Below are 27,282 nucleotides of genomic sequence, written 5' to 3'. Positions count from 1 at the left end.
ACCCCCTACCTACCTAGCTTCTAGAACAAGGATGCAGAATTATCCCAGAAGGTTCTATCTTCAAACTGCTTAGAATCCCTATAGGATTTGGAGTCTCAATCAACTAAAGATGACAATGGGTCCTGAGAAAGGTTTAGATGGAAAGGATGTCAACAAAATCTAGCTAGTAGATTAATGGTCTTGAAGTACATTCGTATCCCCTCCACCATCTACTTTCCTTCATGTATTTCATAGTTTTTCATGCATTGTTTGAGTTGGTAGCTTAAAATCATGCAAATCTAACAAAAAATAATCAACAACTTTTAAGTACTTGTATAACAACCATTACCTAAGATTAGGATCCTTATCAAGTTTAAAAATTTTGAGAAACTCCCAAAACCATGCCAAATGAGTTGTCGGGTTGGGAGATGTGAGCCCAGAGTCGTATATGAGTTAAATACGTGGGTGAACACCACACATGAGCCTTGAGATGTGAGCAGTGAGTCTGGATACGTGAGCCATGATTCTCGAGATGTGACTCAACTAGATGTGAGTCATACCTAATATTGTACCAACCAATTATTACTGCCTTAAGGAGGTGTAAGAACATGCCTACTCATGTCCTTTAAGAATTTTATGGTCATTCAATCTATTCTAGCTACAATTTCCAAGGAAAGATCTCGCCCTTTGTAATTAGTGAGGCATCGAAGTACAATTCTTAGCCCAATAATTGCACACCAACCCTGGCATAGACCTAGAACAAAAAAATATGTGCCCTACCTTATCTTTTGCAATTAATGGGACATTCAAGTACCATTATTACCCTAGAACATAAAAAGATGTGCCCTACCTTGTTCTTTGTTATTAATAGAACATTCAAGTACAATTATCATCCAATGATTGCACACTAGCCATGTCATAGGCCTACAACATATAAATATGTGCCCCTAGGTAGACCTATTTCATAAAAATAAAGTATGTCAGCCTAGTCCATTAAAAAAAGGCATGAGCCTCCATACGTGATTCAACACACATGAGCCTAAAGATGTGAGTCTGGTGGCGTGAGTCAATAGACATGACCTTACACATGTGTGTGCCTAGAGACTAGAGTTTGGAGGCATGAGTCAACATACGTGAGTTAACAGACCCGTGTCAACACACGTTGGCCTAGAAAAATAAAGTTAAAAAATAAAATAAAAACTCAAAACTCAAAAAATGTGTGAAAAAAACGTATTTTTGTAGCTTGATTAGAACAAACATGTCTAAAATATGGTTTAAGAATGGTTCACCATAGTGAAACCCTTGATGCAAACCCGATCTAAACTAATTATTAGAAAAGATTATGGAATTGACTATAGTGCATCAAACCATTCTTCCTCAAACCCACCTAGCCTTCAATCCCAGCAAAAGAACTTCCTAGTTAAGAAGGCAAAAATCCTTTAGTTTGAGACAAAATAAGCCAATTAAACACAAATGTGAGTGGAGGAACAATGGAACACCGAAAATAGGAGCCACCATGGTTCTTTGAGCTCCAGATTCACCAAGTGGTTCTATAAACATCGCCACCGTAAAGAGCATTAAATCACCCTATTTGTAGGCGAAAGTCCAATGAAGGAACGGGAGTAGGATGAGGAACATGAAGGTTCAATCCCTCAGGAAGTGGTCAAACCATGTTTCCAGTAAAGGAGCATGCATAAGACCAATAACTTGAAGGTTCACTCTCTCAGGAAGTGGTCAAACCATGTCGGACACCACAATGTCTCAAACATTTAATGTTGATCATGATTTGGGATTATCCCAATCTGTGACCATGACCACCAAGCAGCTCAACAAGCATAGTTCTGGAAATCAAAACATTTCTCGGAACATGTACAATTAGAGAAGTGTTCCTCAAAACATACAACAACAAGCACACATTGTGCAAGTAGGAGTCCCACTTTCCAGAGGGGCTTATTATAGAATCATCCGGAATTTCTAGTTCTTCTTCCTCGGTGATTATATTAACACTAGCAGCACCATTCAGGATTGCAGAGATCGTGATGTCTTTAAAAATGACAGGTAAGATAACGTTTACTTCATTACTTTCAATGTAGTGTCCTAGCTTGTTCATGAGCACTTTTGCCTTGGTGATTATGTTAACACTAGCATTGCCAAGGTTACAGAGATCGTCATTCCTTTAAAAACAATAGGTAAGACCACATTTATATTATTGGTGATTATATAAACACCAGCACCACCATCCAAGATTGCAGAGATCTTGATGTCTTTAAAAATGACATGTAAGACGTCGTTTATTTCATTACTGTCAAGGTAGTGTCCTAGCTTGTTCATGAGCACTTTTTCCTTGGTGATTATGTTAACACTAGCATTGCGAAGAGTACAGAGATTGTCATGCCTTTATAAATGGCAAGTAACACAATGTTCATTTTATTGCTTTTGAGGTAGTGTCCCAGCTTGGTCACTCATGAGCACTTTTGGCTATCCTTGGATATGAAAGGGGAGAATGTTGCACAGCTCATCTTTCTCCTCTTGACGTTCAGATGTGTGGGCTCTTAGGGTTCCCAGTAATCCCTCAAAAGTTGAGAGCTTCCTTGTAAGAAAGTTGAGAGCTTCCTTGTAAGAAAGAACTTATTGGGACTCGGTCTTCCGAGGATAAGAAGGTTTTGAGCGCCCTAATATCTCCCTCGTGCGATATTCGTGCTCCCTTGGCTCATACTCACTCGAAGTGCACTTGGACCTTTGCCAATTTGTAGGGGATGCATGTTGATCCTTCCCTAGGAGGTAGTGCCTTTGGTGGGGTCAAAATGAAGTCGCCACCTATTACATCAGAGAACATATTGTGGTGAGATTATGATGACCCATGGAAGGCCAATTTTTACCTCCCCCACTGAGTCCTCCTTCATTGCCTCTAGCAATGTGGATTGGTTCCAAAGGCAAAGGCTCTAGAACTAGCCCTTTTTGTGGCTCCTTAAGAATGGTCATGGGTTCAGCCATGGCCTTTGGCACACTCTAAGGTTCCCTTACTAGTTCTATGATTGACTCTTCAATGGGAGGTTTTCTTATTTTGGACCTCTTCTTTCAGTCCTTTCAAGGGCTACTATAGCCTTTGGAGCTTGCACCTCAAGATGTTTGGCTTCTGGTTTCAAGGTTAAAGCTTGAGCTTTTTGCTTTTTTGCTACGTTGGATGTTTCCTTCGCAACAATTGCCCTCGACTTGGTTTGGTGCCTTGTGATAGCATTAAGGGGGGCTGTATAAATAAGTTATCCTTGTACACTTAACAAGTTAAGGCTTGCCAAAGTGGTTGATGCTCTTGCCATTGGGGTGATTATCACTCTCTTGAGATAATCCTTGAAAGCATATAGCATTAAGGGGGACTGTATAAATAAGTTGTCCTTGTACACTTAACAAGTTAAGGCTTGCCAAAGTGGTTGATGCTCTTGCCATTGGGGTGATTATCACTCTCTTGAGATAATCCTTGAAAGCATATTTGAATCCACACTTGTAACACGTGCCTCCGTATGGAATGACATTTGGGTTTGGCACTATATTATGGCAAAGAGTTGGGGTAATTGGTGCAATGGCTCTATGATAAGGACACTTAACAACACGGTGTGATCCCTTCTTATGGAAACACTAGAAAGGTGGCCCACGTAACATATTACTGAAGTCTCTCACTCTTTGTTGCACCGTAGCTTCAAACAAGGATACATAATTAATGGTTGGGGGTTTTTCTCAATATCCATGTGGATCAAATTGCTCATATAACTCCTAGCTCTCTCTCATGTTCTGGGCTCAAAAAGTCAATAATATTATTCAGTATTGTTGTACAGGTTCATTTCCAAGAGGAACCGGTTGGGGTGGTAATACTAGAGGTGGGTATAGCATCAGTGGTGGCAGTCTGTACATACATCTCAGTAAAAGGATTTTGATAAATGGGCACTAGATTATGTGTTAGCAACAACTGAGAACCATTTTGTATGGGCAGTAGGGCAAGTGTGGCTTTAGCATTGGGCTTTGACAACGAGAGCATAGGTTGTGGTGCTAGGTTTCTCTGGTACTGTGGTTCCATGGCATTCGCAATGAGAAGAATGCTATTATTGTCTAGGCCTTTGAAGACACTCTTTGCTTGTATGGTTTGGTGGAAAATTGCACACCAAACCATCTCTCTTTGTGGAAATAAATGTGGGAGTCCTGCTTGAGGAATTAGCTAGGGCTAGCCTTGGGACTAGCCTATTGCCACTACTTGTGGAAATAAATGTGGGAGTCCTGCTTGAGGAATTAGCTAGGGCTAGCCTTGGGACTAGCCTATTGCCACTACTTGTGGAAATAAATGTGGGCGTCCTGCTTGAGGAATTAGCTAGGGCTAGCCTTGGGGCTAGCCTTGGGACTAGCCTTGGGGCTAAGCCTATTGCCACTACTGGTGGTCTAAATAGTTGAGAGGAGATTTTTTGGCCTTACTAATGCTAGACTAAATAAGTGAGTAGATTTACTACCAACATTAGGTGAAATATGGACTCTCCAGGTTTTTCCTTAAAAAGTTTCTCACTTCTCTCTCTAAAAAATATCATTATAATATTAATATTGTGTCTTGTGCAATCAAGGAGGTTTTTTAAGTATTTTTATAAAAGATATATTACTATTTTATTTTGATTGCGTCCTTGCCCACTAGTTAAGACCGCATCTTCTCAAAGTCCAAAATGAATAAAATATACTATTGTATTTACTCTTAAAAACGTGCAGTATGTAAGATGTGTCATTTTTAAATATCCATATGAATTTTCAACTTCTAAATACATCAAAATAGGTTGTATTTCTATTTTTCAAAATGGGAGAAGCTAAAAAACAAGATAATTTAATGTAGACATCACATTTTGAAAATTTTTAAATCCATGGCTAGCTCTCTGCTATGAAAGTGTGGCTATTCTTTTTAGTCATTTTTTATTGAGTATTATGGGTTTTATGAACTTTTCCCTCGTTTAGCGACTTCTCTTCATTTTTAGAATGAAGTGCTTTAGTTTTTTTTCACTTTCCCTCCTTTGTATATAGAAATTTCAAACCTCTATTTGTTTCCTTCAATAACTATGCTTAAAAGCTTCCTTTCCCCCCTAAACTGCATTAATGACTGGTCTTCTCAATCTTAGGAGTTCTTCTCTACCAAAACGGAGAAATTGAAGGGTATGTTGATTATTTGGTGTCATTTAGTTGAAACCACATATTTGTCTTTCTCTTCAATCATTTTTGTAGACTCCAATCTGTGCAAAAGAATCAATGAATAACATAGAAATGGAGACATCTCCATCTTGTTAGGATTTATGTTGTTTTGTTATGGTATGTTTTGCTTCCCTATCTTGTACATCTTTTTATTATAAATGTGATTTAGTCATGTGTGCAAAAATTAAATCAATAGTTGTTTTTATTGATGTTATTACTATTTTATTTGGATTATTGATAACTTTTGATAAGTTGAAGATCATTTTAGTAGCCTATCATGTTTTAAAGCTTCTAGATTTCTCCCAACTATTTGAAGTAGTGGTGGATGATAGTGGTTAAGCCAAGGTGGAATTCTAGTGTGCAAGAGCAGGACATCTAGTGGCATATGAGTCTAAGAAACTTTGATTTCGCGTGGAATTATTAGCATTGATTCATGCTCTCAAGATTTGGAGACACTATTTACTAGGACATAAATTTTAGCTTGTGACAGATCATAAGAGTCTCAACAAATGGATCTTCACTCAATCGGAACTGAACATGAGATAGAAAAGGTGTATTCAAATACTTCAAGAGTATGATTTTGAAACTAAGTTTAGACCAGGAAAGGAAAATGTAGCTGCAAATGCCTTCAGTGGGAGAGCCTCAGTGTCTGCAATTTCTATGCTATCTAGCTCCCTTTCTAATTGATTAGGAGGAGCGTAGCTAGAGATTTGTATTTTGGCTCTATCATTACAAAGTTAATGCACAAAAATAAACAACCCAAATTGGATGGTTATAGTTTAGAAGGAAAATCCCAAACCTTGCTAAAAATAGCAATTTACTAAATATATTAGTTTTAAGTCAACTACAGGGAAAAACAGTCATCATCTCCTTTCCCATTTGATGTAACTTGACCCAAGGGTTCAATCCCCTTTGGGTGAACCTAGACCACACACAAAAATTAAATCAACTCTCCATTTTGTATTTGGATTAATTCAAAGATTTAGTATTTCAAATTGATAAGCAATACTAGTATCTCATAAATTTTCCTATTGGTAAGAGGGTACATGTAAGGATCACCTTACCGGCTCTCCCACCACTAAAAAAATCGTGTTCACGTCAACTCGAGAAAAAAGAAAAGTCTCAGAGGATCTCATCAAGTCTCTCCCAAACAAGTAGCATTCTCCATTGGATAATACTTCCACTAGATGAGAGTACCATGTTTCACAAAGGCTTCCCATGAATATCCAAAATTCTCTTGGATTTCATGTGGAACTCAATTTGACTCCTGAATATCCAAAATTCTCTCGGGTTTCATGTGGAGCTCAGTTTGACTTACAAACTCTACAACTTCATCATCTAAGACATGAGTCTTAAGTGTGTTCTCCTTCTTTTCTAGCTACATAGGGTCCACAACACAACTTCTTGAATCAATAGTTGTTTTTATTGAGACAAAGGTGTACTACACTCTGTGGCTTGTGGGTTTTGGAGATCGGTGGTGGGGACGTCATGAGAGAGACCCTAGAGTCAAACTATTTCCTTGAGAAACCCTAGCAATATCAATGGATGTGAAATCCTTCTTCGCCGGTTTAAGGTGAGCTACCTTAATCAATTTATCAACTACCACCATAATTGCACCATACCCTCCTTAAACTTTAGGGAGTCCTATGACAAAATCCATATTGATACCACTTCATCTGAGGTATATCTAAGGGTTGAAGGGTTCCTGGTAGTTTGACTCTTTCCCCCTCAACTCTTCGACAAACTAATCACCGTTTGATATAATTCAATATATCCTTCTTCATTACTCCCAACTCTTCCTTACAAGAGCATAAGTTCTATGGTCCATTGTGCATCTCCGCAAGAATCTATCTCATAATCTTTTATCGAAATACAAGTTAATATGAATATGGTTGAACCTTAATTTTGGGAATTTATATTTGAAATTAGATCAAGCTTGGGATTTTTGTAACCAATGAACTATGGTTTAATTAATGGGTAGAATTTTAATGAGAAAATACAATGTTTAAATGCCTAAATAAATCAAATAAGGCAAGTGAAGTAGGGTGATGGCAAGTGTCGAATTACCCACTTCTTGACCTCCCACTTGGCAACTCCCTCCCACATGCTAATTTCACCTACCTCTTCTCATAGATTACCATTTTTTTGTGCACTTTTATTTACTTCTCCTTTGCATGGAAAAATGCACCAATTTCCCCTCCTTGTGATGGCAGAAAAAGCTTCATTTTGGTGAAGTTAATCATAATGATTAGGGGGCTGAACATCATCTACAATCATAGATCTTGATTCTTATCACAATTGGGGCCTTCAATTTGGGTGATTAGGTGGTTAATTTCTCAAAATCAAAAGGTTGCTAGTTGCTATAATTATTGAAGCTAGTTATCAAACCCTCTTCTTAAGTGCTTGGTGGGTTCCTTCTTCATTGAGTTTGCTTGTTAAAGATCCAATGAAGAAATTGGTGGTAATTTCTCTCTTCTTTTGCTTGCAAGAAATGTAACTTTTCATCAAAATTTCAAGAGGTACAATTCTCCCAATCCCTTCTCCCATGAATTGTAGAGAAATTTGATAAATATATTGAGCAAGGGAGAGACGTATGGGGCCTAGGGAGAAGAAAGTGAGGACAAAAATTATAGGAACAAAGAGATGGGAAAATTGAGGCTTCTTCACATGCTAGGCCACCCCTGCACGCACCCCCCCCCTCACCCAACACTTGCCACATATTACTCGAAGACTTAAACCCCTTTATGGACCTTCCATAACAATCATTCAATTAATGCCTTTAGGCATTCTCTAATCCTTTCATATTAGCCACCTCAAATGCTAGGAAAGCCCTCTCGACTCCCAATTACACATCCATCCCAACGGAAACTCCATAAATACAAGACAGAGAGCAACACGAGGACCGAAAGCTGTGAACATTCATGCTGGCTTTCTTTCGAGTCAATGAAACGTAGCATTGAATCTGCTCGAACATTCATTTTTCGGGGTCTTTAAGGAAGCGATCACCGGCAAGCGAAAGGCTTTCCCAAAGCTTGAGCGATCACCATTTCACACCGACAATCTAGCTTCACTGGAGCTCTGGCTTCTTGTGCAAATCCGGTGGTAAGGTAAGGTACGTTTATTCATTGTATGTGATGCATGAGGTTGGCACCAACATACCATCCTTCAATGACAAGCATACCATGAGACTTTAAGGTCACTTTCATCACCTATTCAAAGAGGAACTCCGTCCTCATCATGAAGTCTTAAAGAGTACGAGGACCGAAGGTGTGGCAATCCTTGTGCATGAGACAAAACGACACAGAGACACCCATGAAGGGACAAATGAGGCAAGAAGAATCTCACAAGTGTCAAGACACTCCTTGGCTCTTTCTCCCAAAGCATTGGACAATGCCGAGCCCAAGTGCTAGATGACGAGGAGACAATTGCAGGGCACACATATAGAGATTACAGCCATAAGTTCCCATCTTGACATCCACACATATAGCTATTGTTAGACACCACTCGGTGACAGCACAAAAGTACCCAAGTCCAACAGAGAGACCACCTACACCAGAACACACTCCTCCACGAAAAAAACCATTTTTGATCTTATGGCGATCCATGAGTTTGGATCCCCCTCATGTTCATCTCCGACAAGATGTTGAAACATCGTCCATCAATATCTTCTCAGTATACATCACATGTTCCATCTGTTTTGCAATTTGTTTAGGGGATGCCCTATGCATCTCCCACCACAAGGCCACCCCCCCCCCCCGCCCCCCCGCGGCGCGCCAGGGGCAAACTTCTCTTGTTCAAAATGTTTTGTTCTACATGATTGCTCTTTACTAAAATGTCTTTGTTATACATGAATGTTCTTTACTAAAATGGTGCAGCTTCTGTTGTTATTCAGCCATGATGTGCTTTTTCAATTTATGATGCTTTTCACCTAGCAAGCAAATTTTATTCAATGTGAGACCCCTTGAATTGGTAAAAAAAACTGGCAGCCAGAATACACAACAGCTGATGAGAAAAAACAGGCTAGCATAACACCACAAATGGGTAACCACTAGGGCAATGAAAGTATGTCCATGGTCAATCACTGTTCTCATAAACTGCTTGCTAGATATCCCTCGAGCCTCACCGCCGCATTTGTTGGCCCAGCAGCATTATCGAAGAAAAAGGAAAGAGCACACCAGTCTATGGAGTACCTCATTTGCTGCAATGTCTCAAAAACAAAAGAAACGAAAAGGGGTTGGTTGTGACTGGACCGCCAACATAACATCGATACAAGACCTTGTTGACAAATACAAGGCCTTCAGCTTCAGGCTGATGACAAGTAGGTCATCTCTACCTAGCAGCTCGATTATTACAGCTTGAATAGGTAGTTTACAGTGCGAGAAAACAACCAAGAGGACAAACTTAAAAACCTAAAATTTGATCTATTTTCAACAAAGCCAAGCACCCAATGTGACAAGCATATGAGACATGAGCAACAAAGCTGCATAGGTTCCTACTAAACCAGTGCATCACCATTGGTACCACAGTTCTTCAAGAGTGGTGTTATAACGAGCCCACTTATTGCCAGGGAGCTGATGAAAACTCATCAAGGAGAACCCGCAAAGCCTCAATACAGCACCAATCAAGGGAAACAGATAAAGCATGATGCAGCAGTGCTTTAAACAGAGCTCCATGAAAAAAGATTGCTTCACAACGTGTATGGTAGTCCAGCTCCTTACCAACAGATTCACAAGCAAAACCGCAACTCCGTATAGTAAATTGATCCGAAGGAACACAGGCTCTACCACAGTTTTTCACGTGTCAACACAGAATCCATTCCAATGCTGTATAACTAGCTAGAACCAGGGACGCCGAGCAATCCATTACTGAGCACTCATGAATGCTTGCACAAGACTTTGTGCTGCAGATACCTGCAGATTAACATCGGAAAGAACTTTTAAGTAAAGTTTGTCTGGGGATCATATGAGCAAGTGGTAAAAGGAGTGAGCCCAACCTGCTCTGCAGTGCCTTCAAATGTGATACGCCGTTCTGTTTTGCCATCTTCTTGGCTGTGGACCTGTGCAGTAAAAGTTTGCGTTCAATAATAAACATATACAGCACACCTCAGACATACACATCTCAGCAGTAATCAGCTTGCTTGTCAAAAATTAAACTCACCTTTATGGCACAGCCAGACAGGGAACGAACATGAGTGATATTGGCACCTCCCCTTCCAATGATGCCACCCATTAAAGCACTCGGAACATTCATCTCCGAGCTGACTTTAGGCATTATTGAGATTGTGGCAGCAGCACCACCAGGTTGAAAATCTAAGCTTCCATGAACAGCTGGAAGGTTGCTGTTTGCACTATACTGTATGCCAAAGCCAGCAGGGTAGGCCGCTTGAGCATACCTCATTAGCTGCTGATGGTAAGAGGGTTTTAAGGTGACAGATTCTTTAGGAGGGTTTTCCCTGAAAAGATTTCAAAAATCGCTCAGCGAATCTGGCTCACTCAGAGCAACGATTGTAAACATACTGATAAAATCGCATACCTGAGCTTCTTAGCGACCAACTTTAAGGCCTCTTGGACTTGGGGAAGTTCACCAGAGATCTGAAAGTACAAAGCAAAAAAATCCCTAGTCAATAACTTTCATTAATGTCTCTGCCATTGATTTATTTATTTTTAGTAATAGAATCAGATATTCATCAACGTGATTTTTACATTTTTCTTTTGAGTAAAAGCAAGAAGGGGTAGCAGTTTGGGTAGGCTCCACTAACTTGCATGGTATCAAGAAGCTCCCACCGGTGCCCATGGTTGTCAAAGTTGTGACAGACAGGTATGACATATTAATGCTCAGGCTAGCTACAAGATCCTTATCCCATGCAATCATTTTAATGCAGAAACACTGCTTTTTTTCACCAAGACTGTCATCATTACACCCCTTCACACAGGTTCTAGAAGTATTGAAAAGGAGAATGCTCAAGGTTTATATTCCACTGCAAGGAATTGAGTATTCTAGAACTCGAGGGTTGTTGTCCAAGTTGTATCGAAAAGGAGTAACTCTGAGACTCAACAACACTAAATCTTTTGTGCAGGAGTCATGGGACTAGCCGTCTCATGGAGACATTGTTTATCAATGAAGGAAATCAAAACTAAGTACATGGATATGAATACTATTAGTCTATCATAGTCAGACATTGACATGGGTAGTTGGACTCCGATAGAAACTAGTGTAAAAACCAAGAAATTGGTGTCAAAACCAAGGAACTCTTTGTGCATCATTTTTTTATTTCATTTATGCTTGTGAACATATTTGTGTATGTGTATCAAGGGTCAGGGACGCTCGATTAAACCCAAGAACGAGCATGTGTACATGTGTTTGTGTCTTCTGACATATAACGGGTGTGTGTTGATCTTGATAGGAAGAGAATCATACTGGGAAACTCCTACCTAAGGGCAACTCTGGAGGTGCAAGGGGTGGGAGTATCTGCCAGAGAGATCAAACCAAAGGTCACTTTATGTGAAGGGAAAAACCATGAGGGCAAGATGCTGCCCAAAAGCCAAGCACAAGAGAAGAGGAGAACATTCCGCATGAAGAACCATGTCTCAAAAGCCAGAGAGAGAAGAGCTAAGTCCACAACAAGAAAAAAGCAGAGAAAAGCAAGACCTAATAGTTGAGGACACTTGTTTCATAAGTTGGGGGATGTCCCCGAAGCATCAAAATACAAGTTCCTAATTTGCAAAAACGCAATGCACAAAAAAACAAAAATCCCAAAAATATTTTATTATTATTATTTTTTGAAGTGACATGGCGTTGTTATCCCTCACAACTTCTACATGATATTTTCCTCCTTGGTAATAAAATACTCCAAAAGAGGGAGAGGGGTCAGCCCACTTCAACCTCTATGTGGTGTCATCTCTCTTGTACAGTTTTGTGAAATTAAGTAGCATATGTTTTAAGGTTGTGGCCAATTTAAGTGTTTAATTGCATTAATGGTGAAGTGTTTTGAGCATAGTCACATGAAACGGGAAACGGAACAAGAACGACAAGGCTATCGGAAACAGAAACGACTTAATCTTGGAAATGGAAACGGATAAGAAATGTCTTCTTTGAAACAACATAGTTATATTTTGTATGTAACCTTAAGAGTTTCATCAAGAAACGGCACAAAGGAAACGAGAAACGGGTGACATGGGAAACGGAGTTTCCGATCCGATAGGCCCCGAAACGGAGTTTCCTTGTGACTATGGTTTTGAGAAACCCTTGCGGGCCCATTCCTCTCCGAGTTACATTGAGTGTAAGTGGTAAAGTGAACTTGAGTCCACCTTTGCTCCAAGGTGTGTGGTCAAAGTACCAACACGGAGTGTAAGTGGGCATTGGAAAGTATGTATGGCGAGCTTCCGAAGATTTAGGAGAGATCTAGTATTGAAACATGGTTCTATATGGTGCTCACATACATTTCCAATAAGGTTGAATATAAAGGATCACACTCCTAAAACTAGCAAGATTACTATTTATGGGCAACCCCCAGCAAAAATTCCGTTCGCGTCGTTATGTCCGTAAGCTAGACAAATGGGGAGACCTGCTGCAGCATCTTTGACAGAATGCCTATGAGTTGAGATATTTTTAGAGATGAAGTTTATGGGGGGAATTTCTCTCTTAAATTGGGACATGTGGTAAGACAGTGGATCAAAGTGAGACAAGTCGCCTCGCACTTGTCACCTCAGCTCTACACTTGTCATAATAGCATTTGCATGCCATTCTAGCTCATGGGAAGCCCAAATTTATAAATTGAAGCCCTCTCTCTTCATTTGAGCAAGCTCTATTGTTGCAAACTAGCCTCTTCTACCATGTTGGTAACTCTTCTCTATTCTTGTGTTCTCCACTCCAAGGGTATGGCTCTCTACCACCGCTACAGGCTGCCCTAATGATGGCTCTTCTCTCTCTCTCTCTCTCTCTCTCTCTCTCTCTCTCTCTCTCTCAGGCTGTCCTAGAAGTATACTGACTGTTGGGGACTATTTTGAAGACTTCCATCGTGAAGAAATATTGAAGGCAAGGGTATTTAATCATTGTATTATGATTTTCAGGCATTGGGCACTTGTCTTCTTGATTGGTTATATATGAACAGCAATTGGACACTTGATATTGCCATTGGGAGCCATTGGACACTTGCTATTGCCATGGGGTAATGTATCTCGGCCATATTGGCTTATGGAAAGCTTTATGGGCCTATGATTTAGCCATATGGGTACATGGAAGGGTTTAGGGCTAATGATTCAGCCATATGGATACATGGACAGTTTTATGGGCTTATGATTCGGCCATATGGGTTTATGGACTATTGGATAAGCTATGTTGGCAGGTATTCACACGAAATATACATATTCTTGGTATTTTCATGGGGCTTTTTGATGATAGCCCATGTATATGAACTATTCATGGTTGTATGTGAATAAATATGGGGCATGTGGAGATCTCGAACGAGTAGCTCGCTGAAGCTCCCGCCTCCACCCTGCGCTGCGCGCCCTTCGCCTTCCCTCCCTCGCGTTCCTTCCACCCCCCGCCTGCCATCGTTTCTGTGCCTCCCCCCTTCTCGCCGTTGAGCCCCTCCTTCCTCGCTACTGCGCCTCCCCCCTCCTCGCCTTCTGGTCTCCCCCCTCCTAGCCTCTTCGTCTGTTCGCCCCCCCCCCCTCCCTCTTCGCCTGTTCGCCCCCCCCCCCCCCCGGGCTTCTCCTTCGTTTTTTCGCCCCCTCTCTCCTCTTTCATGCTGTGTTTTTCACCCCCAGGGGGTTTTGTTTTTTCATTTTCATCCGGTTTTTCGCCTCTTTGTGTGCAGCCCGTTTCTTGCAGGATTTCCGCTTTCGCCTCGCCTTCGCCTGAGCTTCAGACTCTGATGGAGACTCCTCCCGCCTCGCCTCAGAGGGACTCATCCGCAGCCCCCTCGCCCGCCCCCGAGGACATCCCCATCAGGCTTTCTCTTTCGCCGGAAGAGGAAGCGAGCCTCACCGCAGAGGTGGAACGCCTTCAGGCTCATTCCACCATCTGCCGTATAGTCGGCACTCGCCCCAGCAAGAGGGGAGATCATGGATCTTCTTCAGGCTCGCCTTCTTGCAGATGTGGGCAAGATCCTGGATGTACAGCTCCTGGGCCGGGGCCATTATCAGATCGAGTTCGAGGCCGCCCAGAGCGTTGCCAAGGTCCTTGCCATGAGTCGTCTGGACATCAGGGGGGCTCGGGCTTTCTTCAGACCTTGGCAGCATGGATTTGACCCAGCAGCGGCAGAGCAGGGAGAGCGCCTCTTCCATATTACAGTTTGTTTCCCTGGTCTCCGCCGGGAGTATCTTCCGCTCCTCTCCAGGCTCGGAGCATTGGTGGGCTCGGTACTAGAGACGGGCCCCTCAGCAGCTTCAGTGGTGGCCAGAGCAGCTGGGCTACCTTCGGTCAGAGTGTTGGTGTCTGACATCTCCTCCCTTCCTAAGGTCATTCAGCTACCTAGGATAGGGGGGGGGGGTGGATAGATCAGAGAGTGGAGTTCTCGGGGCTCCCGAACCAGTGCTTCATTTGCAGGCAGGTCGGTCATCTGGCCAAGGCCTGCCCTCGCAGGAGACCTCGACCCTCACCACAGCAGCAGGCTATTGATGGCCCGCCCACAGATTCGGCTCGGCAGGCTGCCTCCGGGACACCTGCTCAGGCCACAGAGACCTCGGAGTGGCAGCCTGGACAGGGGCGCCGCCGAGGGAGACAGCCACAGCAGCACGCCCAGAGACCGCTGCAGCAGCAGCCACAGTCTCAGCCTCACTGGGTTCCCGTGAGGAACAGCTTTGCTCCCCTTCAGGAGGAGACCCCTGCAGCGACTGAGGACCAGGAGATGCCAGCACCCCCTCCTTCACCCCCCCCCACCCCCGTCCCCTCCCACCGCCTCGCTTCCACCTTCGCCTCCTCCCGTCTCCGATCCGGTTTCGGCAGCGGCTCCCTCTCCACCTCCCTCGCCTCCCCCTCCTCCCCCTCCGCCCACCTCACCTTCCCAGGAGGCCCTGGCAGTTCCCTGGCGCTCACTTGCAGTGCGGAGAGCGCTGAGCACTGACCTCGCTCGAGCATCACAGAGGAGACCTATGCCGATTAGGGCCTCACGGATTTCATCTATCCGCAGTCGGCTGAGTCGCCTTGGCATTAGACAGCGCTCGGAGGCTTTTGATTATACCTTCACACGGCTTTTTGGTGCAGAGGGCCCCCATGAGCCAGCACCCATCCGAGTTCATGTAGTGATACCTCTGGCCCGCGGGGAGGAGGCACTAGACTCAGCGATGGCCTTCTCGTTCCCTCTATGTGGACCTTGTGACCGGGAGTGGACTCTAGAGCTCGCTCTCAGCACTTTGAAGACTCAGGCAGTTGAGTTTTCTCATCACATGAGCGATCTGGAGGTTACAGATGTGATAGGCCGACTTTGGGAGTTGGCTCATTTTTTCTTGGATCCCGGGAGTGCGGATACCTCAGGGATTCGGCATTTGGTCGTGCACATAGTGGCAGACTTGGCACGCGACCCTGGATATGTGAGTATACACGAGGTTGCTCTGTCAGAGCAGGAGGCAGTCGCCATTGGCCACAGCCACTGGCGCCTGATCCGGAATTCTTGCAGTACACCGGGTGGGCAGATTCGCAGCCGTTCGGATGGGGACTACTCTCCATCCAAGCCGCTTGCGAAGGCCCGCCGAACGGCTGAGACAGCATCCACCTCAGCAGGGCATCCATGAGGATCATCTCATGGAATGTACAGGGCCTTGGCGGAGCACACTTTATACGCTATCGAGGTTGCTTGAGGCAGGAGCTTCAAAGATGCTTGGTTGGTGGCAGCATTGATATTTTGATGATGCAGGAGCACCACTTGGGTGAGAGCAGGATCCGGAGATATGGTTCAGTGATGCCTGGTAGATGGGACACTTTTTGGTCTGCAGGGTTTGGTCCTTTGGGTGGACAGGGAGGAGTATGCATGGTTATTGCAGATGTATGGCGGCAGGCCATTGTGGATCGAGGGATCATTGTGCCTGGTAGAGCACAGTATGTCATTCTGAGGATGCATGATGAGCTATTGGGTGTGCTCAACATCTATGCGCCCAATCATGCTAGTGCCAGAGCAGAGTTCTGGACTCAGGTTACAGATGCATTGCCAGAGGCCGCACATTGGTGTGTTGGGGGAGACTTCAACATGCTTGAGGACCCGGCAGATAGGGTGGGAGGCAATCATGTTACAGTGCACGGCACGGAGCTTGCAGCTTGGGACCGGTTTTGCATGTCACTGAGGATCACTGATGCATGGCAGCATGGGGCTTTCTCCCGGTCTCAGGACAGCCTTAGTTTCTCTCGGTCGGATCGCCGGCAGGGAGGGACTAATCTATCACGGATTGATCGCTTTTATGTGGGCGACTGGTTAGGGGAGCGAGGGGGCTCCGTCGGCATTCTCGCTGGCACCTCATTTTCAGATCATGCGCCAGTTATACTGACATTGGAGGAGGGGACATGGGAGCCCAGCTTGCAGTTGAGGATCCCAGAGAGGGTACTTACAGATCCCAGTCTCGCTGAGGACATTGAGAGGATCTGGCATGATAGTCAGTGCTCTGACCAGGATGCAGCGGGCCAGTGTGCCCAGGGACTCATTGATCTTAGCTCTTTTCTTCACGCTGTAGCTTTGACACGACTGGGAGAGATTCGCGAGCGGGAGCAACGGCTGAGACGCAGCCTTGCCTCGCTACAGCGCCTTCAGGAGCAGCAGCCTGCATGTGAGTGGGTGGCGTCCCAGCTGAGCCAGGCACGCCAGAAGGTTAGAGAGGTAGAGGAGCAGAGACATGAGTTTTACTATCGTCGTCAGGCCTCTCAGTGGACGCAGCTTGGTGATAGAGTGACTGGAGAGTTTTTTGAGATCACTGGACCCCGTCATGCGCGAGGAGGAGTCCGCCAGCTTGGTAGACCGGATGGATCGGTAGCTACTGAGCTCGGGGAGATCAGAGCCATTGCTACTGCATTTTATAGTGACCTGCTTTCAGCGGAGCCAGCCACTGAGGATCGAGATGTTTGCAGACAGACTGTGTGGGCCCATGTGCAGAGGAGGGTCACAGACCATATGCGTACAGTTCTAGGCGCGCCTCTGTCAGAGATTGAGCTTGCCGAGGCCTTGAGGGTCCTGCCGCGACATAGTTGCCCAGGGGAGGACGGACTGACGCCGGCCTTTTTTATGCGCTATTGGGACCTTTTGGGGCCAGGCCTCCGCAGGGGCTTTCAGCATGTTTTGGACACTGGGGTGATGCCGCAGAGCTTTTCAGAGGGCTTGATCTATCTTATCCCCAAGGGGGAGGGAGTATCAGATGACATTCGGCATTGGAGGCCTATTACGATCCTCAATACTGTCTACAAGGTCTTAGCAAAGGCCTTGAGCTTGAGGATCCAGCCCTTCCTGGGGGAGTTGATTCATGCCACTCAGACAGGATTTGTCAAGGAGCACAGTACCCTTGACAACATCTTTACTTTCTGGGAGGCGACGGCCCGAGCTAGATTTCTTGGCGAGGACTTGGTCGTGATGCTTCTCGATTTTGAGAAGGCATACGATAGAGTTGATTGGGGTTTCTTAGAGGGCACTATGCTTCGCCTGGGCTTTGAGCCAGGATGGATCAGAGGGGTGGCAGCTCTGTATTCCACAGCTCGCAGCCAGGTGCTGATTGCAGGAGGACGGGGGCCGAGTTTTGAGCTGACCAGATCAGTCCGTCAGGGGTGTCCTCTCGCCCCTTTCCTTTTTCTCTTCTTTGCGGAGGCTATGAGTATGTATTTGACGGCAGAAGAGGTTGGTTTGCGAGGACTGCAGCTCCCAGTCCGGGGGGAGGACCTGCTTGATGCTGAGTTTGCAGACGACACGGGCTTATTTTTGCATGGCCATGAGGCCAATCTTATTCGGGCTGAGCAGTCGCTCCAGGTTTTTAGTGCAGTTTCGGGAGCACTGATCAATTGGCGTAAGACAGTGGCCTTTTGGATCAGTAGCGCTCCCACTCCGGCATGGAGTTCGGACCCCGGTTTTAGATGGATTCCTCCAGGCACAGCAGTGCGGTATTTGGGATGCCAGATTGGCCTAGATTTGTCACTTGAGCAGCAGATTGCCCCGCTTCTTCTGAGCATTCGGAAGAAGCTATTGTATTGGAGTACAGCTCGACTATCCTTGGCTGGGAGGGTGGTGGTGGCAAATCAGGTGTTATTAGCGACCATGTGGTACATTACGTCTTGCTGGATTTTCTCGAGCTCTTGCATCAGCCAGGTACAGAGGCTGATCAGGAACTTTCTGTGGTCCGGGAGGGACGGTCAGCCAGCTCGGGCAAAGGTTGCATGGGCAGTTATTACACTTCCGCTGGCTCAGGGCGGTTTGGGCATTATAGATCCAATCGATCAGAGTAGAGCCTTATTGGGGAAGCTTATTGTTCGGGGGTTGCTTCCAGGCGCTGAGCCTTGGAAAGAGCTCCTCTTGCAGCGACTGCAGGCTCAGGCGCCCCCAGCAGGGGGTACTTGGGCACCAGAGATTCGCTGGATCTTCATAGAGATGAGGAGGACAGGCCTCAGTAGAGGATGGGAGGACAGATTTGCTTTGAGTATCCTGAGAGCTTGGGAGCTGCTGAGACCGGGGCTCTCTCAGCGGCCTCCTTCTTGTGTTGAGGAGCGGGCTAGACAGCCGCTCATCTGGAGCCCAGCGGTTCGCACGGAGCAGGGTCATATGCTGGGTTCTCGGCCTCGTCTAGCCTGGGGACCTTTAGCGGCAGGCCCAGCTCGTAGTTTTGGAGACTGGCAGGCTTTCTGCAGTCTACCAGAGGAGATCCAGGTGGAGAGGCTGAGTCACTTCAGAGGGGGGTTGATTATGAGGGATGATATACAGGAGGCACTCACAGAGGAGTGGTTCACGCCTCTCGAGCCAGTGGCCCCACGGTGGATGGGAGCCTTTACACAGTTGGAGATCCTGATTGCTGTCAGAGCTAGCACTGAGGATGGCAGATGCCTCTACTATGAGATTCAGGATGAGGGCAGACTCCAGAGAGTGGAGGTGAAGTCGCCTTTGGTTGCAGAGTGCACCTTTCAGAGGATTCGGGTAGTGGCATATTGACCCCGACCCTGCTGATGTGCTCCCGGATTGGCGCATTTGGGCATATGCAGCGCGCCCCTTGGCCCGGCTACAGTGGGACCCCGGGGAGTACGAGTGGCATGATCCTTATGCATCCCTTGAGGCCACAGAGATCACCTTTTTCCAGTATACTGTTCGGCTGGGACGGCATATTTTGACGGCGAGGAGGACGGTTTCTCCAGTGGCAGCGGGGCATTGGCGTCTACAGGGACTCTCACAGGATTTCCTGGAGGATTTCTGGGCTCGGCTCTGGGCTAGTCGGCAGGCCCGCAGGATCTCGGCTTTTCAGTGGCTGGTCGCCCACAGGGGCTCAGCAGTTGGCACTTGGCTTGTTTACAGCGGTCTTCCGGCGGCTTGCGTCCGATGCGGCCACCCTATGGAGACACAGAGACATTGCCTTTGGGACTGCCCTCAGGCACAGCAGATTTGGCTGCGGATGCTGCGTATTCTGGCCCCCCTCTCTCCAGAGGGTATGTTTACGTGGGGTGCCGCTGCTTGGTCGACTTCGTCAGGCCTGCTATGGGCTATGAGATGGAGGAGGGCAGTCAGGCCATCAGATTTATTAGGGGCCAGCCTCGCCTGGTTCCGGCACCGGATTTCTCGTCCGCCAGCTGGACACAGCAGAGGGATTTACGATGGGAGCTCCTCAGCAGCCTCACCATCTGGTTCACCTGGAGGGCCCGGTGCTTCACGGCCTTTGAGGGGAGATTGGAGCCACCAGCAGAGACTATACGGGGGATTTGGCAGGAGTTGATCCACACCCTGCGACGAGGACAGTACGACCGCATCCGGGGAGACTCGGATGAGGCGATCTTACGGCGCCAGGCCTTTCACACCACTTGGCGCTGTGGCTCTTTCTACACCCTACACACGGGATCCCCCCGTTAGCACTACAGGCCACCTGTTTGGCTCTCCCCCCCCCCCATTGTATGATTTAGCCGCTCAGTTCTTTATACTGATGCTTGTATTTTGCAGCACCTAGGGAGAGTCTCCCGAGCTGCCATGATGTATTCGCTGCTCTATCTTTCTTAGGAGCAGGAACGATCTTTTGTAGCCCTACGGGCGTTTTTATATAACTAATGAAAGGATCTTTTCTCGGAAAAAAAAAATATGGGGCATGTGCTCCCTCAAAACTTGTACATGATATTTTTTCCTTGGGTAATAGAATACTCCAACAGGGCGAGTCGGCCCATTCTGGCCTCTATGTGGTGTCAAACGTGCCAATTAAGTGTTTAATTGCATTAATGGTCAAGTGTTTTGAGAAACCCCTGTGAGCCCATTCCTCTCCGAGTTACACTCCAAAGACATGTGCTTCGATCGGAGGGCCAAGGAGCAAGTTGAAGATCATGCGAATCTGGTAGAAGAAGAAGAAGACGAGGATATACTAGAGACATCCACAGCACTAGAGAAAGCTCTCACAATTATGACTGTCTTTCTCTTGAAGAGTAAGATTATGATTGGGCTTTCTCAATTCCTATTATGTATGCGTCAAGGGTTCTCTGCCTGAGATGTCTCCCAAAATTTGATAAATAATCTTGTGTGTGTTTTTCATCTTTTTTAGCCTTGTTTTCTATAAAAGGCTCCTTGTTTTCAACATATCCCTAGTTAGGTTTAGAGGGCACTTCTTTGGCGAACTGATATAGGCACACTCGTGAAGTCAAGCTCTTATATCAAGCCTCACAAGAGAGTTTCATGTATTGGCACGCTGTGATCTTTTGTATCACGCGTTGCAATTTAGAGATGACTAATGAAAGTTATTTCAAGCATCTTCACCTTCACTCCAAAGGGGGATTTGTTGGATATTGGAAGTTGTATGTGTGTGAACACTCACTTATATGTGGGGGTAAGTGTGTGAACCTACTCTTAGAGTGGTTAGAATAATATCTAGATATATATCTATCTGACATAAGCAATGATATCATTCAGATGAGCCTCTAAGACTATAAAGCATTGTACTGAGTGAAGCTTATTGTCTTTTCAGAAAATCCGTTAATATTTTCGGGTTCCACGTGGATATGTATAGTTATGGAAGAAGGTGAGAGCAGGACTTACACCAACAAATCAAGTGTACCATATGATGGTGGAAGATAAGCGTTGGATCACTGAGAAGGCTAATAGGATATGGAACATCACGAAAAGTAGGGCCTGGTGAAAGGAAGTAATCTTACAGGGCTAGTGGTTTAAGATTCCATATCAACGGAAGGTGTTCCTATGGCGCATGCTAGTTGGAGACCTACCATTGGGGGACCAATTGCGAAAGTAGCGGATTGCTTCTGGTAATTGTGTGTTTTGTACTACATGCTCGCATCTTTTCATTTCATGTCCGGTGGCAAAGAAGGTGTGGGATTTCCTTTCTCGTGTATGGATTCCGTTGATAGATAGACCCGTAAAGGTAAAAGACTGGAATTTTGGCAAGATTCCGAATGGGCCGGATAACCCAAAACATTCAATTTTCTTTCATTTTTTCAGGTGGACACGTTTGTGGTATATCTGGTTAACTAGGAATGCCTTCATATTTGATGTAAAAGTTGGTTTTACAGCTCACATAGGTCATATAAAAGGGCTACTATTGTGGTAAGTCTCTTCCTTGCGGTCAACTCATTTGGTGGAGAATGACACGGCTATATATTGGATGAGGGTACTCAGAGCTGCACCTGTGGTTCGGAGTAATTAATGAGGGAAAGCTAGTACATCACCTAGCGGCCATGTGGCCATTTGTAAAGTAATTTTTGGTAATATATCTTCCATTACGAAAAAAATATATATATAAATCTAATCATCATTGAACTGTGCAATACCCTCTCTTGAGCTTTCCTCGACTTTGTTTGGATTATACATTGACGAGATCTTTGAGTTCATTGACAGGGGAGGGCTTCTCTACACGGCTTCATTGTGGCTTTAATGCTATATGCACATGATATTGTATTGTTGGCCGACTCACAAGAGGGATTACAGCGACACATGCATTAGAGGACTTTCCTACGCAGAGGGGACTCACAATGAACCTTGGGAAAACCAAGGTGATGATATTCCATACCTCACCGAGGGTGATGCAAGACAGACTGATTACTTTCAGGAACAATCGAGCCGAGATGACAAGCTCTTATGTGTATTTGGGGATTACCTTCATGAGTACAGGAGCACGATTTTCCATGAGGCAAGCATCGTAGGACAAATTGACCAGAGGGTATGCTGCCTTAGCATTAATTGACAGACAGTGCCATCAGTCTCATTTTCAGGAACCCCGTACCAAGGGGTAACTCTTTGACACCTTGGTCGCACCAGCGATGATGTATGCTTCTCCCGTATTGTGATATGCAGCGGAAGTCTTTGTATTGGAAGATCCTGTCACACAAATGCTCACACCGTCTTCTGTATCCTGAGTTTCGAGAGTTTAGCAATCCATTTCAATACTTCAAGCTTTAAAGAGATGAGAGAGAGATATATGAGAACTGTACACCAGATTGAGTCCCGAACTACCCACTCAAGGGCCCCCTATCCCGATAACGAGATAGTATTTGCTTTAATTCTTTAGAGAGAATGACTGTGGACTGTAGATAAGCCAAACGCAAGATCTCGGAGGATCGAAAGCCTGGCTGAACTGTACACGGCTGTAGAAACACCTCGATGAACTGATCTTGAGCCTATGCACTCCTCCCAAGGACATGAGGAAGGGCTGCACACCTAAGGCTAAGAAAAGGAGATGGTGGACTGTTCTAAGCTATGTTAGAATGCTGTAAATGCTTATGAATGCTTGGTTACCTTTACCAGAGGGCTGGTGTATGCCTGGATGATGTACTGAAGGCTGGTTACTGATGTAAACTGCTGTAGGACTGAAAAACGCATGGAAGAACTGCTGGAAATCTGCAAACGCAGGGCTGTAGAGCTGTTTTCTGGCGTAGGACTGATGCTGGACTGAAACGCAAGCTGCAGAGGCTGCTGCTCGACAGAAACGCAGACTTGAAGGGGCTGAAGATCTGTAAGCGCAGCCTGTAGGGAACTGAACTGCAGGCGGCTGGTTCACATGCAAAAAAACGCAAGTGTATATGCTGATTTGGGGCTGTAAAGGTACTATATGGCTGCGCTTATGGCTGTAGGAACTGCTGAACTGCATGCGTTGGAGAACCAAGGTTGGCTGAAGCAAACTCAAGCACTCCAAGGGCTGGATGAGACTAGTCTAGTGCTGAAGGCAAGGGAACTCCTAGGGCTGAGGAGGAAAGCTCTTAGCACACTGAAGACTGAATGAGAAACTAAGCCCTATGCAAGCCTATTTATACTAACTAGAGGCTGGTCAAGTTGATTGGTCATTTATTTAATAAAGTTTATATTTATAAATGACAATAAATGCTAAATAAATACCATAAAATATGGAAAAAATACCAGATAAATCCTAGTAAATTCCCTAAGGCTTCTGGGATGTTCTAAATGATGCACAGGCATATGAATGCATATTATGCAGGATGCAAAGTGCTTTCTGATGCAAACCCTAAGGCTTCTACTGACTCTACATGCATGAATGATTCTCTCCAAGTGGGTTAAGGGACTTGACTGACTGACTGACCCGCTAAGGCTGAGGAATGACCTACGTAGCTCATGCCTGACTTATCTTGGACTGAGGATGTACAATGGGGTCACGGCGTACGACAAATATCATCCTACTAGGTTCTAATACTGTACAACTGTTGCACTGCTGATGATGAGCCAGTTTGTCACCATGCACTGAGTGTAGAGTGCATGTGACACATATGGGCACCTCGTCTCTCTTCAGCAGATTGGCAACGGACTGAGCGACCTTTGATCCTCGTGCTATCATGGTTGAAACGCAGCAAACCATCAGTTCCACACTCGATTATACGTGCGGAGTCTGTTGCATCCCCCATGGTAGTGGAGGCCCTCTTTCAGACCATCACCTTTATACAGAGAGTCAGACACATGGACCCAGACAGACTACCTCGTCACGCCCTCGAGTCTTCACAGAGGATTACCTCACAGGGTGGACATCCCTCTTGGTATGCGACAGTGACTTCTTGGCTAGATGGACACGGGCTTTAGATGGACAGCCTACCCCCCTTCCAGTATGACCCGATTTCCCCTTACACCAGGCTATCCCAGGTGGACAAGAATCGGGTTTTGAGATCTGACCTCATACACCTACATACGAGACATGGACCTCGGTGGGCTTGCCCACCACGATGGAGCACTACCGACAGCACTTCTTGCAGCTCACAGAGGATGGATATTTTTATGTCACATGCGATGCGGGTCACCACTGACCAGCTCAGAGTATCATCGCACACTCAAGATTGACACAGGACGAACAGCAAGAGTACCTAGGGAGGCCAGATTATATAGATGGTGCCGCACAAAGGTGGTCCGAGGAGCATTATGTATGTAGATGCCCTGTCTACTATGAGATTAGAGGAAGATACCATTGCCTTTTCAAAGAGGGTTTTGGTACCCTCAGTCGAGTGATGGACTATTAGGATCAGAGATGTTTGGGCTACTTCCTCATGGAGCTTCGGAGACAGAGAGAGTCTACTATAGGCACAGGTTCCACGACCGAGCTCTGCTCAGTCTCAGATCACCAGCTTCTTTAGACATCAAGAGGAGACACTCCCCCCCCCCCCCCGCCCCCTCCCTCCCTCCCTCCCTCCCTCCCTCGACAGCATCAGAGACTGAAAAAGGGACTCACTATTTCGAGGCCCACTGAGCTCAGAGCGGCAAGGAGACCACGTCCACCAGGCCCTAGACCACCACACCCACATCAAACCCAAACTGATGTGATTCTAGCACGGTAGCAGAGCGCTACGGAGGTAGTATTGGACGACCTCGCTTTGCCATGGCGGAGCTCGGATCTTTCCTAGCTCCCTCTCCGATGATGGATATCCTTGTCATGTGCACAGTGTGTATCTACCGTGTGCTACACGCACACAAGACTAGCTTCGAGGTTTGGGGAAGCTTGAAGCTAGGCAAGCTGATCGACGAGCTGAGTTAGGGATAGACTAACGGGCGGGCACCCAAGTATGGACGGGCGGGCGCCAAGTGCGATGACCGGCCAAGAGCCTATAAAAGGGTGGCCAAGGTTAGTCATTAGTGATATAGAGTCTCACGTGATTTGTGAGAGCTCTATGGTCTAGAGCCTGGATCTAGTGCAGACATGCACCTGCTTCATGCAACCGAGGCCGACGGCAGTCTCGAGGCCCACGAGGGTAGCTTCATTGCGGTATGGGACGTCACGAGGTAGAGATTGGTCGGTACGTCCATCTAGTTAGCTCAGCTCGTGGCTCGGTGGGGATAGCCAAGTCTGTGGGCTTGCCCACGGCTATCGTGGTTGGGAGGTGAGTCAAGCCTGCACCCCCTTCTTGTTTGTTTGGTTTGTTTGCAGGTTTCGAGTCTCGTACCAAGAGCATTCTACGAGGAGATCCTATGGGGATTTGACAGTGGTATTAGAGCATGCCTCATGAACGAGCAAGTCGGTAGGTAGAGAAGATGAGGTCGAAGATAGGTATGTGTTCAAGAAGCTTGATGTTTTGTTTATGCATACTGCTGTTTTTTCAGATAGTATGTTATTTTTTCATCGAAGAGACCCGTGATGATGAAGAAAGTGGTCTAGAAGGGGTTGTTTGCTTTGCAAGAAGTAGGGCTTAGATGTTTTCAACTGTTTGAACAGTTTGAAGAGAGAAAAACAAGCAAAAGCTTGTTGGCTGTTTGTAAGAGAAAGAGAGAGAGAGCGAGAAAAGACGTTGGCTGATTGTATGTGCAGCTGGGTGCTGGTCGCGTTACGCGTACTATTGGCCAGGTACAATCATTGCTGTCGGTTGTTGTAGGCGCAGGCGCGTAGGCAGCCAGGCCTACACAGGCAGGCATCCATGCCTACGCAGACAGGCGCTCAGGCCAGGCTGGCAGGCGCCCAGGCCTACACCGGCGTGTGGCTAGGCCTACATAGGGGCCACTCCTATGCAGGCAAGCTGGCGCAGGCGGCCATGGACACCCGGCAGCAGAGCATGCGACGGCAACCAGGCAGACGATGACAACATGGCAGGCCGGCGGCGCTAAATCCAGGAGGGGGGAGAGAAAAAAAACAATAAAAGCAATCGAACGCCGATTTGGGCTGCTTTCGTTTTTTTTAGATTAAACTTTTTTTTAAAGAGAGTTTAAAGACCCACCCTAAGGTTTAAAGGTGTTTTTTTTTTAGAAAACAGAATATATATATATATCCATATATATATATATATATATATATATATAAACACAAAAGCAAAAGCTCAAGTTGCTTTTGGAGAAGATTATATAAACCCCTTAAGTGGGCTTCTTGCCACACATCTCTCAAGTTCTCTAGTACTTTTCTTGTGCAAGATCGAATTTTCTCTCCACTTGCCCTCCTCACGATGTCGAAGCCCCTTGTCGAACGTGAAGGCTTGCAGGCTACGGAAGATACCGATGCCGATCTTTTTGGCGATTATGTGTCCAAATTTGATTTCCAAGAGTTCAAAGTAGCTCTCGAAGCTTCTTCTTCGGAACGTCAGGCACAAATCGCCACCCAGATGCAAGCTTTGCAGAACTCCATCTCTCTTTTGACAACTACCCTATCTACTCTTTCGGGTATGGATACCTTGGCCTCTGCTTTAGGCCCCAACATTACTCCGGAATAGTTTGGGGGCGAGCAAAAGCAACGTACCAAGGAGATCGTGGACACTTGGCTACATAAGTGGCGAGTCCATTTTCAATTTCATCCATATGATGATGGAAAAAAGATCCAATTAGCAGCAGGTTTCCTCTCAGGTAAAGCTTTGCTTTGGTGGAAGGAACTCAACCCTAAGCCAACGACTTGGACACAATTCAAAGACGTCTTCAAGAAGGAATTCCTCAAGAAAGGGGATGATTATGATGTTGCCCGGTTTACCGCTTTGACCATGACCTCGCAACACCTCACTTATTAGGTCTAATAGGACAAGAATTCCACT

General features: G+C 45.8%; 1 protein-coding gene across 1 annotated transcript in view; it reads right to left on the bottom strand.

The window, feature by feature from the left end:
- Positions 1-9,591: 9,591 nt before the first annotated feature.
- LOC147640330 (RNA-binding KH domain-containing protein PEPPER-like) overlaps positions 9,592-27,282 on the bottom strand; it is a 79,119-nt gene continuing 61,428 nt past the window's right edge. The window contains exons 4-7 of the mRNA XM_086779275.1: positions 10,723-10,781; positions 10,348-10,642; positions 10,184-10,246; positions 9,592-10,100 (exon numbers count right to left, since the gene is read on the bottom strand). Coding sequence (XP_086635401.1) covers positions 10,053-10,100; positions 10,184-10,246; positions 10,348-10,642; positions 10,723-10,781 — 465 coding nt within the window. The 3' untranslated portion in view covers positions 9,592-10,052. The remainder of the gene's footprint in view (positions 10,101-10,183; positions 10,247-10,347; positions 10,643-10,722; positions 10,782-27,282) is intronic.

This window comes from Cibotium barometz, chromosome 3 (genome assembly GCF_041138505.1).
Source record: "Cibotium barometz isolate CiBa-2024 chromosome 3, ASM4113850v1, whole genome shotgun sequence".
In the NCBI taxonomy this organism is placed as follows: domain Eukaryota; kingdom Viridiplantae; phylum Streptophyta; class Polypodiopsida; order Cyatheales; family Cibotiaceae; genus Cibotium; species Cibotium barometz.
This window is presented reverse-complemented; position numbering and strand designations above follow the sequence as displayed.